The sequence below is a fragment of the Simochromis diagramma genome, unplaced genomic scaffold (assembly GCF_900408965.1).
Source record: "Simochromis diagramma unplaced genomic scaffold, fSimDia1.1 OVJJ01000150.1, whole genome shotgun sequence".
NCBI lineage: Eukaryota > Metazoa > Chordata > Actinopteri > Cichliformes > Cichlidae > Simochromis > Simochromis diagramma.
The window spans coordinates 2801382-2816185 of NW_024387083.1; the positions used below are offsets into that span (position 1 = coordinate 2801382).

Below are 14804 nucleotides of genomic sequence, written 5' to 3' on the forward strand. Positions count from 1 at the left end.
ATCCGCACAGGGCCACTTTGACATAAAGGTGTTCAAACAGTACAAATATTTAATAAGCAGACCTCAGTGCAAGAAGAGTCTTTCCACCATGAAAAAACACAGAGGCCAACTTTGCTAAAAGGTGTTCAAACAAGTACAAGATATTTACAATAAGCAGACCTCAGTGTCAGAAAGTGTCTTTCCAAAACTGAAAAGCACAGAGGCCAACTTTGACATGAAAAGGTGTTCAAACAAGTACAAGATATTTACAATAAGCAGACCTCAGTGCAAGAAAGAGTCTTTCCAACACTGATAAGCACAGAGGCCAACTTTGACATTAAAAGGTGTTCAAACAAGTACAAGATATTTACAATAAGCAGACCTCAATGCAAGAAAGAGTCTTTCCAACACTGATAAGCACAGAGGCCAACTTTGACATGAAAAGGTGTAAAAACAAGTACAAGGTATTTACAATAAGCAGACCTCAGTGCAAGAAGAGTCTTTTCCAACACTGATAAGCACAGAGGCCAACTTTTAAATTAAAAGGTGTTCAAACAAGTACAAGATATTTACAATAAGCAGACCTCAGTGCAAGAAAGAGTCTTTCCAACACTGAAAAGCACAGAGGCCAACTTTGACATTAAAAGGTGTTCAAACAAGTACAAGATATTTACAATAAGCAGACCTCAGTGCAAGAAAGAGTCTTTCCAACACTGATAAGCACAGAGGCCAACTTTGACATTAAAAGGTGTTCAAACAAGTACAAGATATTCACAATAAGCAGACCTCAGTGCAAGAAGAGAGAGTCTTTCCAACACTGATAAGCACAGAGGCCAACTTTGACATGACAAGGTGTCAAAACAAGTAAAGATATTTACATAAGCAAGACCTCAGTGCAAGAAAGAGTCCTTTCAAACACTGAATAAGCACAGAAGGCCAACTTTGACATGAAAGGTTTTAAAACAAGTACAAGATATTCACAATAAGCAGACCTCAGTGCAAGAAAGAGTCTTTCCACCCTGATAAAGCACAAAGGCCAACTTTGCATTAAAAGGTGTAAAAACAAGTACAGAGGTTTTACAATAAGCAGACCTCGTGCAAGAAAGAGTCTTTCCAACGCTGATAAGCACAGAGGCCAACTTTGACATGAAAAGTGTTAAAACAAGTACAAGATATTGACATAAGCAGACCTCAGTGCAAGAAGAGTCTTTCCAACCTGACAAGCACAAGGCCAACTTTGACATTAAAAGGTGTTTAAAACAAGTACAAGATATTTACAATAAGCAGACCTCAGTGCAAGAAAGAGTCTTTCCAACACTGAAAAATCACAGAGGCCAACTTTGACATGAAAAGGTGTTCAAACAAGAACAAGATATTTACAATAAGCAGACCTCAGTGCAAGAAAGAGTCTTTCCAACACTGATAAGCACAGAGGCCAACTTTGACATTAAAAGGTGTTCAAACAAGTACAAGATATTTACAATAAGCAGACCTCAGTGCAAGAGAAAGTCTTTCCAACGCTGATAAGCACAGAGGCCAACTTTGACATGAAAAGGTGTTAAAACAAGTACAAGATATTTAAAATAAGCAGACCTCAGTGCAAGAGAAAGTCTTTCCAACGCTGATAAGCACAGAGGCCAACTTTGACATGAAAAGGTGTAAAACAAGTACAAGATATTTACAATAAGCAGACCTCAGTGCAAGAAAGAGTCTTTCCAACACTGAAAAGCACAGAGGCCAACTTTGACATGAAAAGGTGTTCAAACAAGTACAAGATATTTACAATAAGCAGACCTCAGTGCAAGAAAGAGTCTTTCCAACACTGATAAGCACAAAGGCCAACTTTGACATTAAAAGGTGTTAAAACAAGTACAAGATATTTACAATAAGCAGGCCTTGGTGCAAGAAAGAGTCTTTCCAACACTGAAAAAGCACAGAGGCCAACTTTGACATGAAAAGGTGTAAAAACAAGTACAAGATATTTACAATAAGCAGACCTCAGTGCAAGAAAGAGTCTTTCCAACACTGATAAGCACAGAGGCCAACTTTGAAATTAAAAAGGTGTTCAAACAAGTACAAGATATTTACAATAAGCAGACCTCAGTGCAAGAAAGAGTCTTTCCAACAATGAAAAACCACAGAGGCCAACTTTGACATTAAAAGGTGTTCAAACAAGTACAAGATATTTACAATAAGCAGGCCTCAATGCAAGAAAGAGTCTTTCCAACACTGATAAGCACAGAGGCCAACTTTGACATTAAAAGGTGTTCAAACAAGTACAAGATATTTACAATAAGCAGACCTCAGTGCAAGAAAGAGTCTTTCCAACACTGATAAGCACAGAGGCCAACTTTGACATTAAAAGGTGTTCAAACAAGTACAAGATATTTACAATAAGCAGACCTCAGTGCAAGAAAGAGTCTTTCCAACACTGATAAGCACAGAGGCCAACTTTGACATTAAAAGGTGTTCAAACAAGTACAAGATATTTACAATAAGCAGACCTCAGTGCAAGAAAGAGTCTTTCCAACACTGATAACCACAAAGGCCAACTTTGACATTAAAAGGTGTAAAAACAAGTACAAGGTATTTACAATAAGCAGACCTCAGTGCAAGAAAGAGTCTTTCCAACACTGAAAAGCACAAAGGCCAACTTTGACATTAAAAGGTGTTAAACAAGTACAAGATATTTACAATAAGCAGACCTCAATGCAAGAAAGAGTCTTTCCAACACTGATAAGCACAGAGGCCAACTTTGACATGAAAAGGTGTAAAAACAAGTACAAGGTATTTACAATAAGCAGACCTCAGTGCAAGAAAGAGTCTTTCCAACACTGAAAAGCACAAAGGCCAACTTTGACATTAAAAGGTGTTCAAACAAGTACAAGATATTTACAATAAGCAGACCTCAATGCAAGAAAGAGTCTTTCCAACACTGATAAGCACAGAGGCCAACTTTGACATGAAAAGGTGTTCAAACAAGTACAAGATATTTACAATAAGCAGACCTCAGTGCAAGAAAGAGTCTTTCCAACACTGATAAGCACAGAGGCCAACTTTGAAATTAAAAAGGTGTTCAAACAAGTACAAGATATTTACAATAAGCAGACCTCAAGTGCAAGAAAGAGTCTTTCCAACACTGATAAGCACAGAGGCCAACTTTGACATTAAAAGGTGTTCAAACAAGTACAAGATATTTACAATAAGCAGACCTCAGTGCAAGAAAGAGTCTTTCCAACACTGATAAGCACAGAGGCCAACTTTGACATTAAAAGGTGTTCAAACAAGTACAAGATATTTACAATAAGCAGACCTCAGTGCAAGAAAGAGTCTTTCCAAAACTGAAAAATCACAGAGGCCAACTTTGACATGAAAAAGGTGTTAAACAAGTACAAGATATTTACAATAAGCAGACCTCAATGCAAGAAAGAGTCTGTCCAACACTGATAAGCACAGAGGCCAACTTTGACATTAAAAGGTGTTCAAACAAGTACAATATATTTACAATAAGCAGACCTCAATGCAAGAAAGAGTCTTTCCAACACTGAAAAAGCACAGAGGCCAACTTTGACATGAAAAGGTGTTAAACCAAGTACAAGATATTTACAATAAGCAGACCTCAGTGCAAGAAAGAGTCTTTCCAACACTGATAAGCACAAAGGCCGACTTTGACATTAAAAGGTGTAAAAACAAGTACAAGATATTCACAATAAGCAGACCTCAGTGCAAGAAAGAGTCTTTCTAACACGGAAAAAGCACAGAGGCCAACTTTGACATTAAAAGGTGTAAAAACAAGTACAAGATATTTACAATAAGCAGGCCTTGGTGCAAGAAAGAGTCTTTCCAACAATGAAAAAGCACAGAGGCCAACTTTGACATGAAAAGGTGTAAAAACAAGTACAAGATATTTACAATAAGCAGACCTCAGTGCAAGAAAGAGTCTTTCCAACACTGATAAGCACAAAGGCCAACTTTGACATTAAAAGGTGTAAAAACAAGTACAAGATATTCACAATAAGCAGACCTCAGTGCAAGAAAGAGTCTTTCTAACACGGAAAAAGCACAGAGGCCAACTTTGACATTAAAAGGTGTTCAAACAAGTACAAGATATTTACAATAAGCAGACCTCAGTGCAAGAAAGAGTCTTTCCAACACTGATAAGCACAGAGGCCAACTTTGAAATTAAAAAGGTGTTCAAACAAGTACAAGATATTTACAATAAGCAGACCTCAATGCAAGAAAGAGTCTTTCCAACACTGAAAAAGCACAGAGGCCAACTTTGACATGAAAAGGTGTTAAAACAAGTACAAGATATTTACAATAAGCAGACCTCAGTGCAAGAAAGAGTCTTTCCAACACTGATAAGCACAGAGGCCAACTTTGACATGAAAAGGTGTTCAAACAAGTACAAGATATTTACAATAAGCAGACCTCAGTGCAAGAAAGAGTCTTTCCAACACTGAAAAAGCACAGAGGCCAACTTTGACATGAAAAGGTGTTAAAACAAGTACAAGATATTTACAATAAGCAGACCTCAGTGCAAGAAAGAGTCTTTCCAACACTGATAAGCACAAAGGCCAACTTTGACATTAAAAGGTGTAAAAACAAGTACAAGATATTCACAATAAGCAGACCTCAGTGCAAGAAAGAGTCTTTCCAACACGGAAAAAGCACAGAGGCCAACTTTGACATTAAAAGGTGTAAAAACAAGTACAAGATATTTACAATAAGCAGGCCTCGGTGCAAGAAAGAGTCTTTCCAACAATGAAAAAGCACAGAAGCCAACTTTGACATGAAAAGGTGTTCAAACAAGTACAAGATATTTACAATAAGCAGACCTCAGTGCAAGAAAGAGTCTTTCCAACACTGATAAGCACAGAGGCCAACTTTGACATGAAAAGGTGTAAAAACAAGTACAAGATATTTACAATAAGCAGACCTCAGTGCAAGAAAGAGTCTTTCCAACACTGATAAGCACAGAGGCCAACTTTGAAATTAAAAGGTGTAAAAACAAGTACAAGATATTCACAATAAGCAGACCTCAGTGCAAGAAAGAGTCTTTCCAACACTGATAAGCACAGAGGCCAACTTTGACATTAAAAGGTGTTAAAAACAAGTACAAGGTATTTACAATAAGCAGACCTCAGTGCAAGAAAGAGTCTTTCCAACACTGAAAAAGCACAAAGGCCAACTTTTAAATTAAAAGGTGTTCAAACAAGTACAAGATATTTACAATAAGCAGACCTCAGTGCAAGAAAGAGTCTTTCCAACACTGAAAAGCACAAAGGCCAACTTTGACATTAAAAGGTGTTCAAACAAGTACAAGATATTCACAATAAGCAGACCTCAGTGCAAGAAAGTGTCTTTCCAACACTGATAAGCACAGAGGCCAACTTTGACAAGACAAGGTGTTCAAACAAGAACAAGATATTTACAATAAGCAGACCTCAGGGCAAGAAAGAGTCTTTCCAACACTGATAAGCACAAAGGCCAACTTTGATATTAAAAGGTGTAAAAACAAGTACAAGATAGTTACAATAAGTAGGCCTTGTTGCAAGAAAGAGTCTTTCCAACACTGAAAAATCACAGAGGCCAACTTTGACATTAAAAGGTGTAAAAACAAGTACAAGATATTTACAATAAGCAGACCTCAGTGCAAGAAAGAGTCTTTCCAACAATGAAAAAGCACAGAAGCCAACTTTGACATGAAAAGGTTTTCAAACAAGTACAAGATATTTACAATAAGCAGACCTCAGTGTCAGAAAGTGTCTTTCCAAAACTGATAAGCACAAAGGTCGACTTTGACATTAAAAGGTGTTAAAAACAAGTACAAGATATTTACAATAAGCAGACCTCAGTGCAAGAAAGAGTCTTTCCAACACTGATAAGCACAAAGATCGACTTTGACATTAAAAGGTGTAAAAACAAGTACAAGATATTCACAATAAGCAGACCTCAGTGCAAGAGAGAGTCTTTCCAACACTGATAAGCACAGAGGCCAACTTTGACATGAAAAGGTGTAAAAACAAGTACAAGATATTTAGAATAAGCAGGTCTTGGTGCAAGAGAGAGTCTTTCCAACACTGAAAAATCACAGAGGCCAACTTTGACATTAAAAGGTGTTCAAACAAGTACAAGATATTCACAATAAGCAGACCTCAGTGCAAGAAAGAGTCTTTCCAACACTGATAAGCACAGAGGCCAACTTTGACATTAAAAGGTGTACAAACAAGTACAAGATATTTACAATAATAATGGATTGGATTTATATAGCGCTTTTCAAGGCACCCAAAGCACTTTACAATGCCACTATTCATTCACTCTCACATTCATACACTGGTGGAGGCAAGCTACAGTTGTAGCCACAGCTGCCCTGGGGCAGACTGACAGAAGCGAGGTTGCCATATCGCGCCATCGGCCCCTCTGGCCAACACCAGTAGGTAAGTAGGGTAAAGTGTCTTGCCCAGGGACACAACGACCAGGACAGAGAGCCCAGGGATCGAACCGGCGACCTTCCGGTTACAGATGCGATTCCCAACCCCCTGAGCCACGGTCGCCCACAATAAGCAGCCCTCAGTGCAAGAGAGAGTCTTTCCAACACTGAAAAATGACAGAGGCCAACTTTGACATTAAAAGGTGTAAAAACAAGTACAAGATATTTACAATAAGCAGGTCTTGGTGCAAGAGAGAGTCCTTCCAACACTGAAAAAGCACGGGTGCCATACTCTGTTTCTGCTCGTCAGTTAGTGCATTCAATAGCTCATCAGCAGTCTGTCACTTTTGCTAATTTTAACTAAAAGATGTTTGAAGGATCCCTGGAGGGCAACGGACGCAATACCGTTTTGCCCTCCAGGTGGGCGTGTCCCAGTAGCTCTGATGTCATGTGGAAGCTATGATGAGTCTGCGAGTGTGGGCAGGATTGGACACAAATATTGTGGGAGTGACAAACGGACAGGAGGGTAATGCTCAGAGGTAAAGTAGTCCCATGCATGGCTCTACTTCCCATGATGCAATGAGCATTCTTCTCTCACCATGTGTTTATACACCACTCTGCATTTAACTGAGTTATTTTTAATCTATGGCTGTTTCTCTCTGTTATTGTAGGGTCTTTACCTTCCAATTTACAGTCTATGAGGCGGCTGTTGTTGTGATTTGGCGCTATAGAAATATAATTGAATTGAATTCTTGCAGTAGTTCGTGTTGATGGCTGGTCTACATGAAGCTCTAAGAGCCTCTATCAGCAGCAGTAAGTGAAGCATTTGAAGTTAGCTTGTGTTCTACTTTGTGTTCAGTCCAGAGTCCTGACCTCAGCCAGCAGTCAGTCGCTGAACATCTCCTCAGAGGGTGTCCTTAGCCTGGATCTGTCCTGCTTGCTTTCTGTCCTGTCTCAGACTGAGAGCGCCCTACAGTGGAGAAATGAGGAATTACAGGTAAACAACACAATATAGTTCTTATATGCAAAGTCACTACTGTTTTTATGATTAATGTGTCAGTGTAGCCACAATATCTGCCTCCTGATCCCTGATTGTCTACAGGTTTTCACAGTTTCACACCAGTTTGTTGGAAAGTGTGTATTTGTCATGTGAAATACTTTAAAGTGCAGGTTTTAACACCAAAGTACTGAAGTAGTTAAAATTGTGTATACTGTTCAAAACTTCATGTTACTGAGTGTTGGCTGTGCAAACTGACAGGATTAGTCCATCATTTTAAGGAGTTGTCTGTTTAGGCCCAGACTCTGCTGTAGTGTATTACACTGATGTTCATGATTCCCAGTTTTTGGGAGTCGACACACAAAACAAGTCTGTGTGGACAGCGCTGTGCAGCTGATCCTAAAGCGATATGACAGCGCTTCAAACAAATACGGACGGCTACATTGTAACTGAAAATTATCATTTTCACACATTTCTGATAAATTCAATTTTCCCTTAATGTTGTATTAAAGCGTAATTTTGTTGTAGGACAGCTCCTTAATTTTAACTACCGGTAATTTAAATAAATTAAATGAAATAAAAAATCATTATCACATTTAAAATATTGCAAATGTATTTTAGATGTCTAAAGTTATTCAGCCTGATGTTCATTATACAGTCAAAAAGCGGCACACGCACGCCTGCAGTCTGAATCAGTATGGTTATGTGTGTGCTAGTCAAAAGCCTTACTGTGTGTGTGTGTGTGTGTGTGTCACAGCGATCTCTGCAGCAGCTCGGTGAGCAGAGAGCAGCCCTGCACCTGCGACTGAAGCAGCTGGAGGATGACAACCAGCAGCTACACACACACACACACAACAACAGCAGCAGGAGCTCGGCCACATTATGGACGTACTGAGCAGGTTCACACAGAGAAAATCAATTCAGATTTTATGCTACACTTTTGTGTAATTCATGCTTGTAAATGAATTAGTGAACGACACTGACAGAGTTGACAGCTCTGTATTTACCGATGTGTGTGACAGAGAGAAGGAGACGGCGTCCTTCCTGCATCTGCAGGTCGAGGAACTGCAGAGGAGGGAGGAAGACCTGAGGAGAGAACATCACAGACTGAGAAAGGAGAAAGACGAACAGGAAGAGAGAAACAGACAGCTGCAGACAGAAATGCGCAGACGGTACTCAGCATAGGTCACCACTGCACTGCACTGTGCTTTACAGGTTCATCAGCAATGCACTGGTTTTGTTTCAGAGTTGAGACTGAGGTGTTGGAGAACGTCCAGCTAACAAAGCGAGAGACTTTGACTCAAGCAGAAATGTATAGTCTGAAGGTAAACAGGCTTAGTCACTCAAGCAGTTTTTATACCTGAACTGAGACGGAGCAGTGATGTGATATTTTATGTGGAGACCAAATATCAGTCAATGAAAATCATAATAAACCCTGCATCACCATTCTGAGAGAACGTTAGCCCAGCAAACGTAGAATAAATCAGCTCGAACAAAAACCATCCAGCATAGAATGATAGACCTGCCAGTCTGACCCCATTCAGTTACAGACTGATGACTTGCTGTTTGAAAAAGGTGATAAATCACATTAAATGTGACACAAATACTACGCTTATTACAAAATGTTAAAAATTGTAATCATATATTGTGAAACTATCATATTGTGGGCGATTTAGCTTTTCTTCCATTTAACACACAGCAGGAAATGGTCCTCTTCAGAAACTGTTGTCACTAAAATAAGTAGTGCATCATTTAAAACAGCTGAACATCTTCTGGTGTCGTCGTCCTCTTTTCTCGCAGGGAGCACTAGAAAGGGAGCAGCTGGACAAGCAGCGAGCCGAGGAAGACGCTTATGATATGAGAGATGCCTTACAGAAGGTACAGACATGACACCGAGAACGTGTCTGTCCTCAGAGGAAGACTCTTAGCTTTACTCATTTGCATAGAATGACGTTCTGGCTGCCATCTTTGTCTCATCAGTCCAGGGAGTGCGTGTTGCGTCTGTCGTTGCAAGAGAGCGCATTAAGATGGGAGGTGGAGGAGGGACGGGATGCGCTAGACAAGCTGTCCGCCCTGAACTCTTCTTTGGCCTCAGATAAGAGAGAGCTGCACAAACACCTGCTGCAGGTACTCCTCCCTACATGCCCCCTCTCTGTGGCTTTAGTACATCATGTAAGTCAGTTCACGTGTCTGTTACCAGCTGGAGTCACAGCTGCAGGCTCAAAGGTCACAAGTCAGTTCCCTGGAGAGGGAAGTCAAGACCCTAAACATGGATTTCAGCAAGCTCAGGTGAGATTAGTTTGCACCCAAGTCGTCAGGCCAGAACAGTAAAGTTAATTTGATTTTAATCCTGAATAATTAGAGTGTGAATTGTGCTGTGTCTGTTAGAGTACAGAGAGAGGCTGAGGAAGATGCTGTTCAGCAGCTGAGAGAACGAGAGATGGAGGAAGACGGGATGTTTCCCTCTGTGGGTGAGAGACAGACGGCTGGACAGCAGGTGGATGACCTGTCCTTTCAGCATGCCACAATGTGTGAGGAGCTGAAGGAGGTGCAGGACCGGCTGGGGCACGCAATGGAGGAGGTGAAAAATAGGAGCATACAACAGCAGGAGCAGCTCAGAGAGAGTAGGCGGCTACAAGAGGAGCTGGATAGTCTGCAGAAGCACAAGGAGCAGCTCGAAGTTGATCTGCAGGAGATCCGGTGCTGAGCACACAAAATAAAATCAGGATTTGTTTCTACGGGTCGCATCATACTGACATCCTGGCTCTCTCTGCCTGCAGGTCTCTGTCGCTCTCTGCCCACCAGCAGCTCAGTGAGCAGCAGACGCGTCTCTCACAGTCAGAGGTGGAAAAATGTCAGCTGAACACACACATCCACACTCTGAAGCAGGCCAAAGACACCTTACATGGTCAGTGACAGTACGCCTAAAGTCATAATATCAAACCTTTATTCCTTAGATCTTGCTTAAAACAAGAATAATGAAAACATATAAATGTGGCAGTTCAAACCAAATTCCAAAAAAGTGATGAAGATATAAAAACAGAATGCAGATCTCATAAACCAACATTTTATTCACAACATTAAACATGTTTGAACTGAGAAAATGGGCCTGTTTTAAGGCCACTATTAGTCGGTAACACATCTCAACAAAGGTGGCTAAAATCTTTGGTGCTATTTATTTTTCAGCCTTTTGAGGCTGAAAAATAAATAGCACCAAAGATTTTAGCTTAATTGGCAACATGATTGAGTATTAAAATACATCTTAGAGAGGCTCTCTCCCAGTGTGACTGAGCTCTGACTTGCCTCTCTTCAACCAGCTTCTCAGATTTTCGATGGCTTTATTGTTTCACAGGACTCGTTGTAGTGACTGGGCCCCAGAGCCCCTACACCCCACCTCCACAGGTTTGCAGCATGGCTTTAACCCCTGCCTCCAACAGTTGGTTACCAGGTCTGCTTATTTCCCCTCTTTCTTTCCTGAGCCTCCTCTAAGCAGCTTTCCCATGGGACAAGCAACATGACAGGTTTAGACTCCTCAGACAGCAGCAGGCTTGAGTGTGCTGATCACAGTCCTGTCTCCCTCCAGTCTCCCACTGTTCCCAGCAGCCTGTCTCGAGACCATAGCTGCTCTCCTCCTCGGACAGAGTTGTGATGATTGACTCGATAGCTCTGAGGACAACATGTCTCAAACTTTCTAACGTTCACACACACTCTGATTAAATGCAGTGTGAATGAAGTCATCCCAGTGAACACACTCAAGTGAAACATATCAGTTGTGCTGACATTAATAGGAACAACAGTGATTTTGATGTAAAGTACTTTAGTTGTATTTAAAACTTTTTTTTGTCTTTTTAAAGGGGAGATCCAGTGTCTGAGAGGCGAGCTGGAGGAGATGATGTGATGAGCATCCAGGTGAGACACACAGTTCCCTTATTACAGTAATAATTACAGGTTGTGTTAGTGTAAGTGCATTTCTCCAGACTATGAGGTGTGTGTTTGTGACAAATGTCAATAGAGGCACGTGTGGTTGCAAACCTATTGTGTGTTTTAGGGGTCTTTAACCACCACAGAAGAGCAGCAACTGAGGAGCAAAGTGAGGGAGCTACAGGACCAGGTGAGTGCAAAGCACCAAAAAGACTTCCTGGTGTTCTGATGTCAGGTGGGTGCTGATGATGTCTCTGTATCTCCTCTCCTCCAGGTGAAGCAGCTCCAGTTTGCACTGGCTGTTGGTCAGCAACAAAGGGCAGAGTTCATTCAGCAGTCCTCCAGAAACAGCCAGTCAATGCTCTCTCTGAGACTTGACCTCAGTGATTCACTAGCAACTATCACACAACATCCAATCCCATCCATCCTAGAGTGTGAGACACAGCGATTGGATTGTAGCATGAGGGAGGAGGAGCTCAGAATGTCCTTCAGCCAGCTGTGAAAATTCAGGACCAAATGTTCTTAATTACTTTACACTCATTAAATTGAGAGGTAGAGCCATCTTGAACATTCAGGTCTCTTCTCTGTGAGCTCTTTACCTCATGTTTATTTATTTAACCTTTATTTATACAGGCAGTCCCACTGAGACCTGCTGTCTCATTTACAATAGAAACACATGTGCCACAGGCTCTGCCTCGTACTCATCCAAATAGAGCTCTTCCTGTCAGAGGATTCAAAGCAACTAATTAAAACCAGCCAATCAGAATACAAAGGGAAATAATGCACATACACCTGCTTTTCTTGCTATTAAAGCCAAAACAACCTTTTCTGCACTGTTAGAATTACACAGAATTAACACGATTTAATAACAGTTCTGGTGATTATTGCTGCATTGTAGACATTACTTTGGTCTTCTTCTGTGACCTTATGGTTTCTTTTCTCTGCATCACACAAAGCAAAGAAATTCTTATTTTGGTTCCTTCAAATTATTGTCAGTGTTTCTGCATATTTATTCTTCTGTTTTTGTTCTGTGGTTATACTGGTCATGTTTCACATGCTGGCACTTTAATATTTTTGTCTCATTTTAGTACCATTATTTCTGTATAGAGTCATGTAATAACAACAGCACCTTTTTACAGTCACGAAGCTTAAAAAGCTGATAAACGTTTACAGTCCAACAATGCCGCTTATTTATATTTGTTTGTTTTAATGCGCAGCTCTTCCTCGAGCATAAACCCAGACTCACCTGAGTCAGAGTGGCTCAGGTGAGTCTCGGCCATCATGTTGTCTTTTCTAGATCCAAAAGTGACATTTTTTTTTAACACTACCTTATTAAGGTGGCCACCCTGATTACCAAGATGTATTTATAAATTGCACAGGTGTAAGGTGTACCCATTTATACTGAGTACTAATATTAATAAAATAATTGTCACTCTGCAAAACTGAAGGATCATGGATGCAATGTTCACAGCAGCTGTGATACTTGGACACTGATTAATGCAGAACAAGTGTCACAATTGGCCAGTCTGAGGGGAAGTGCCACTAAATGTTTGCTCCAACCCTGAAATACATTGCAGTGCCTTTCCCACAGTCCTCCAGTCTGAGCTTACTCAGGCTCATGTTGAAGTCAAAGATCAACTCGTGGTGTGTATTTGTGTGTAAATATGTGCGGCCAGCTCGAGGAAGCGTCCCGGGGGGAAGGAAGCTGGTTTAGACAACACCCTGAAATCTGAGAGCTGCACCTGAATCAGCTGACTGGCCCTCCAGTTCATTTCCTGTTTCATCAAATCACTGTCAGAGTGCGTAGAGCAGCAAATTAACTTGTACAAGTTTACATTTTTACAAACACTGAAATCCCAGATTTATGATAGTTTGCTGTTTTTATAGTTATTCATTTGTCAACATATAAGAGCGGAGACAGTGATTACATCACACATTTATCATCTCATTTTCTGTTACACATTAATCATGAGTGATTTGTCTTATAAGCTGACTGATAGAAAATTGTCACAGTTGGATCTTAGAGATGTAAACATGAGGCTAAAATGACTTTAACACTGAACTAAACTTGTGTAAAGTAAGGTTTAAAATGCAGCTGCAGACACTTTGTTCTGAACATTGTTCCAAATGTGTTTATTACATAAATAACATTTTATTTTCTCTGTAGCACTTCAGGGATTTCATAAGTTGTTTGTTTGTTTTTTGTGGAAACCGGGTCCAAATGGCTCTTTGGGGCTTAAAGGTTGCCGATCCCCTGGCTTAGGAAGACAGACTGAGCCGGAGCCCAGTACGGGACACCTGCCTCTACATGCTTCACCTCTCGCTATCTGTCGCTGGGACTGTAAACAGTGTGGATGTAGATTCAGCACCTGACCGGACCTGCAGTGCAGTACTGAAACAGTTTAACGTGGAGCCGTAGTCTGTTTACACACCGCGAAGAGAAAAGCATCTCCGACCGAGATGCTGATGTCAAGCTGAGCGAAACAGCAGCGCTGTCCCTGTGATCACCATTAAAACCTTTACTGGGAAAAAGCGAGCAGGAGTCCTTCATCAAAGCACCTGATCAACAAACGATGTGAAGTTGTATTAAAATACTCTGGTGAACTGTTAACTTAGTTTGATACCATGTTTCAATTATAAGGGTTTCTAAAAGCTGAAGCAAACAGGGCTGAGTCTAAAGGGGGGCACGAGGTGTACTAGACCTTATTTACTTCAAGATTTTCAAACATTTTTCAAGTGAAATGATTTAAATTGCTGTCTCAATTAAATAGAATTAATGTTTAAAATATAAAAATAAAGCTTTTTTCACAAGCCAATAAAAGTGTACAGGACTGGTAAAACACTGAGCCGCTGACCTGAGTGGTTTATTATTAATATTAATTAAAGTCTACACCATCATAACATCTTGTTTTCAGCAGCACAGAAACTTTGCACAGGGCAAACTCCAGAATGCTGATATGCTCCCTTCTCTTCACTGCAGCCTCCACATTCTCCTTTAAAGGCTTACAGACACAAACTCACTTAAACACACAGAAACACATGTAGAAAAACTCAAAGCCTTCCAATGAGACAGGAAACATTCATTTTTAAACCTTAGTTTAGATTTCATATTTTTCTTATTTTATTTGACTTTGATTGTACTTGAGAGTATTTGTATATATCTGGATTTAAGAAAATGTTTTCTTTAAAAAATAAAATTTAATATGGCACGCACATACGAAGGGTTTGTTTTTGTTCTTGATAGATGTTGTAAGCAGTTAAACTTTAAAACGTGATTTATGAAATGGAAACCAATGAGCAGCTTATTCTGAAAGGCCTGTTTCATTGACAGCTACAGGGCCTCAGCCAGTAGCAGAGGCCCTGGTGTAATGCGGATGGCCTCATCTAACAACACTGTCCCTGGTGAAATATGGATGGTATTGGTCAGCACCGCACACCCTGGTGTAATGTAAACTGCCTTAGCCAACACCACTA

At 40.5% G+C, this 14804-nt stretch overlaps 1 protein-coding gene and 1 long non-coding RNA gene across 6 annotated transcripts; both read left to right on the forward strand.

Annotated features, from left to right (window-relative positions):
- Nucleotides 1–1796: 1796 nt before the first annotated feature.
- On the forward strand, nucleotides 1797–5864 carry LOC120742426. Of its 5 annotated transcripts, none has more exons than XR_005697870.1 (2): nucleotides 1797–1836; nucleotides 5693–5864. It is a non-coding gene; the product is annotated as an uncharacterized LOC120742426 (long non-coding RNA). The 5 variants fall into 5 exon arrangements; XR_005697872.1 differs by lacking the exon at nucleotides 1797–1836 and adding an exon at nucleotides 2523–2546; XR_005697871.1 differs by lacking the exon at nucleotides 1797–1836 and adding an exon at nucleotides 2601–2647.
- A 921-nt stretch (nucleotides 5865–6785) lies between these two features.
- Nucleotides 6786–13770, forward strand: LOC120742578 (rootletin-like). Its single transcript, XM_040045974.1, has 12 exons — nucleotides 6786–7409; nucleotides 8167–8308; nucleotides 8432–8581; nucleotides 8656–8734; nucleotides 9210–9287; nucleotides 9390–9536; nucleotides 9610–9698; nucleotides 9798–10109; nucleotides 10190–10317; nucleotides 11264–11318; nucleotides 11458–11520; nucleotides 11605–13770. The coding sequence occupies exons 2-10, from the start codon at nucleotides 8292–8294 to the stop codon at nucleotides 11305–11307; spliced, it is 1044 nt and encodes a 347-aa protein (XP_039901908.1). The 5' UTR covers nucleotides 6786–7409; nucleotides 8167–8291; the 3' UTR covers nucleotides 11308–11318; nucleotides 11458–11520; nucleotides 11605–13770.
- Nucleotides 13771–14804: the final 1034 nt, after the last annotated feature.

What these genes read in the sequence shown, in the direction of transcription:
- LOC120742578 (XM_040045974.1), top strand. An exon ending in CAGAAATGTATAGTCTGAAG is followed by an intron (nt 8,735 to 9,209) that starts GTAAACAGGCTT and finishes CTTTTCTCGCAG; the next exon opens with GGAGCACTAGAAAGGGAGCA. An exon ending in GTTGATCTGCAGGAGATCCG is followed by an intron (nt 10,110 to 10,189) that starts GTGCTGAGCACA and finishes CTCTGCCTGCAG; the next exon opens with GTCTCTGTCGCTCTCTGCCC.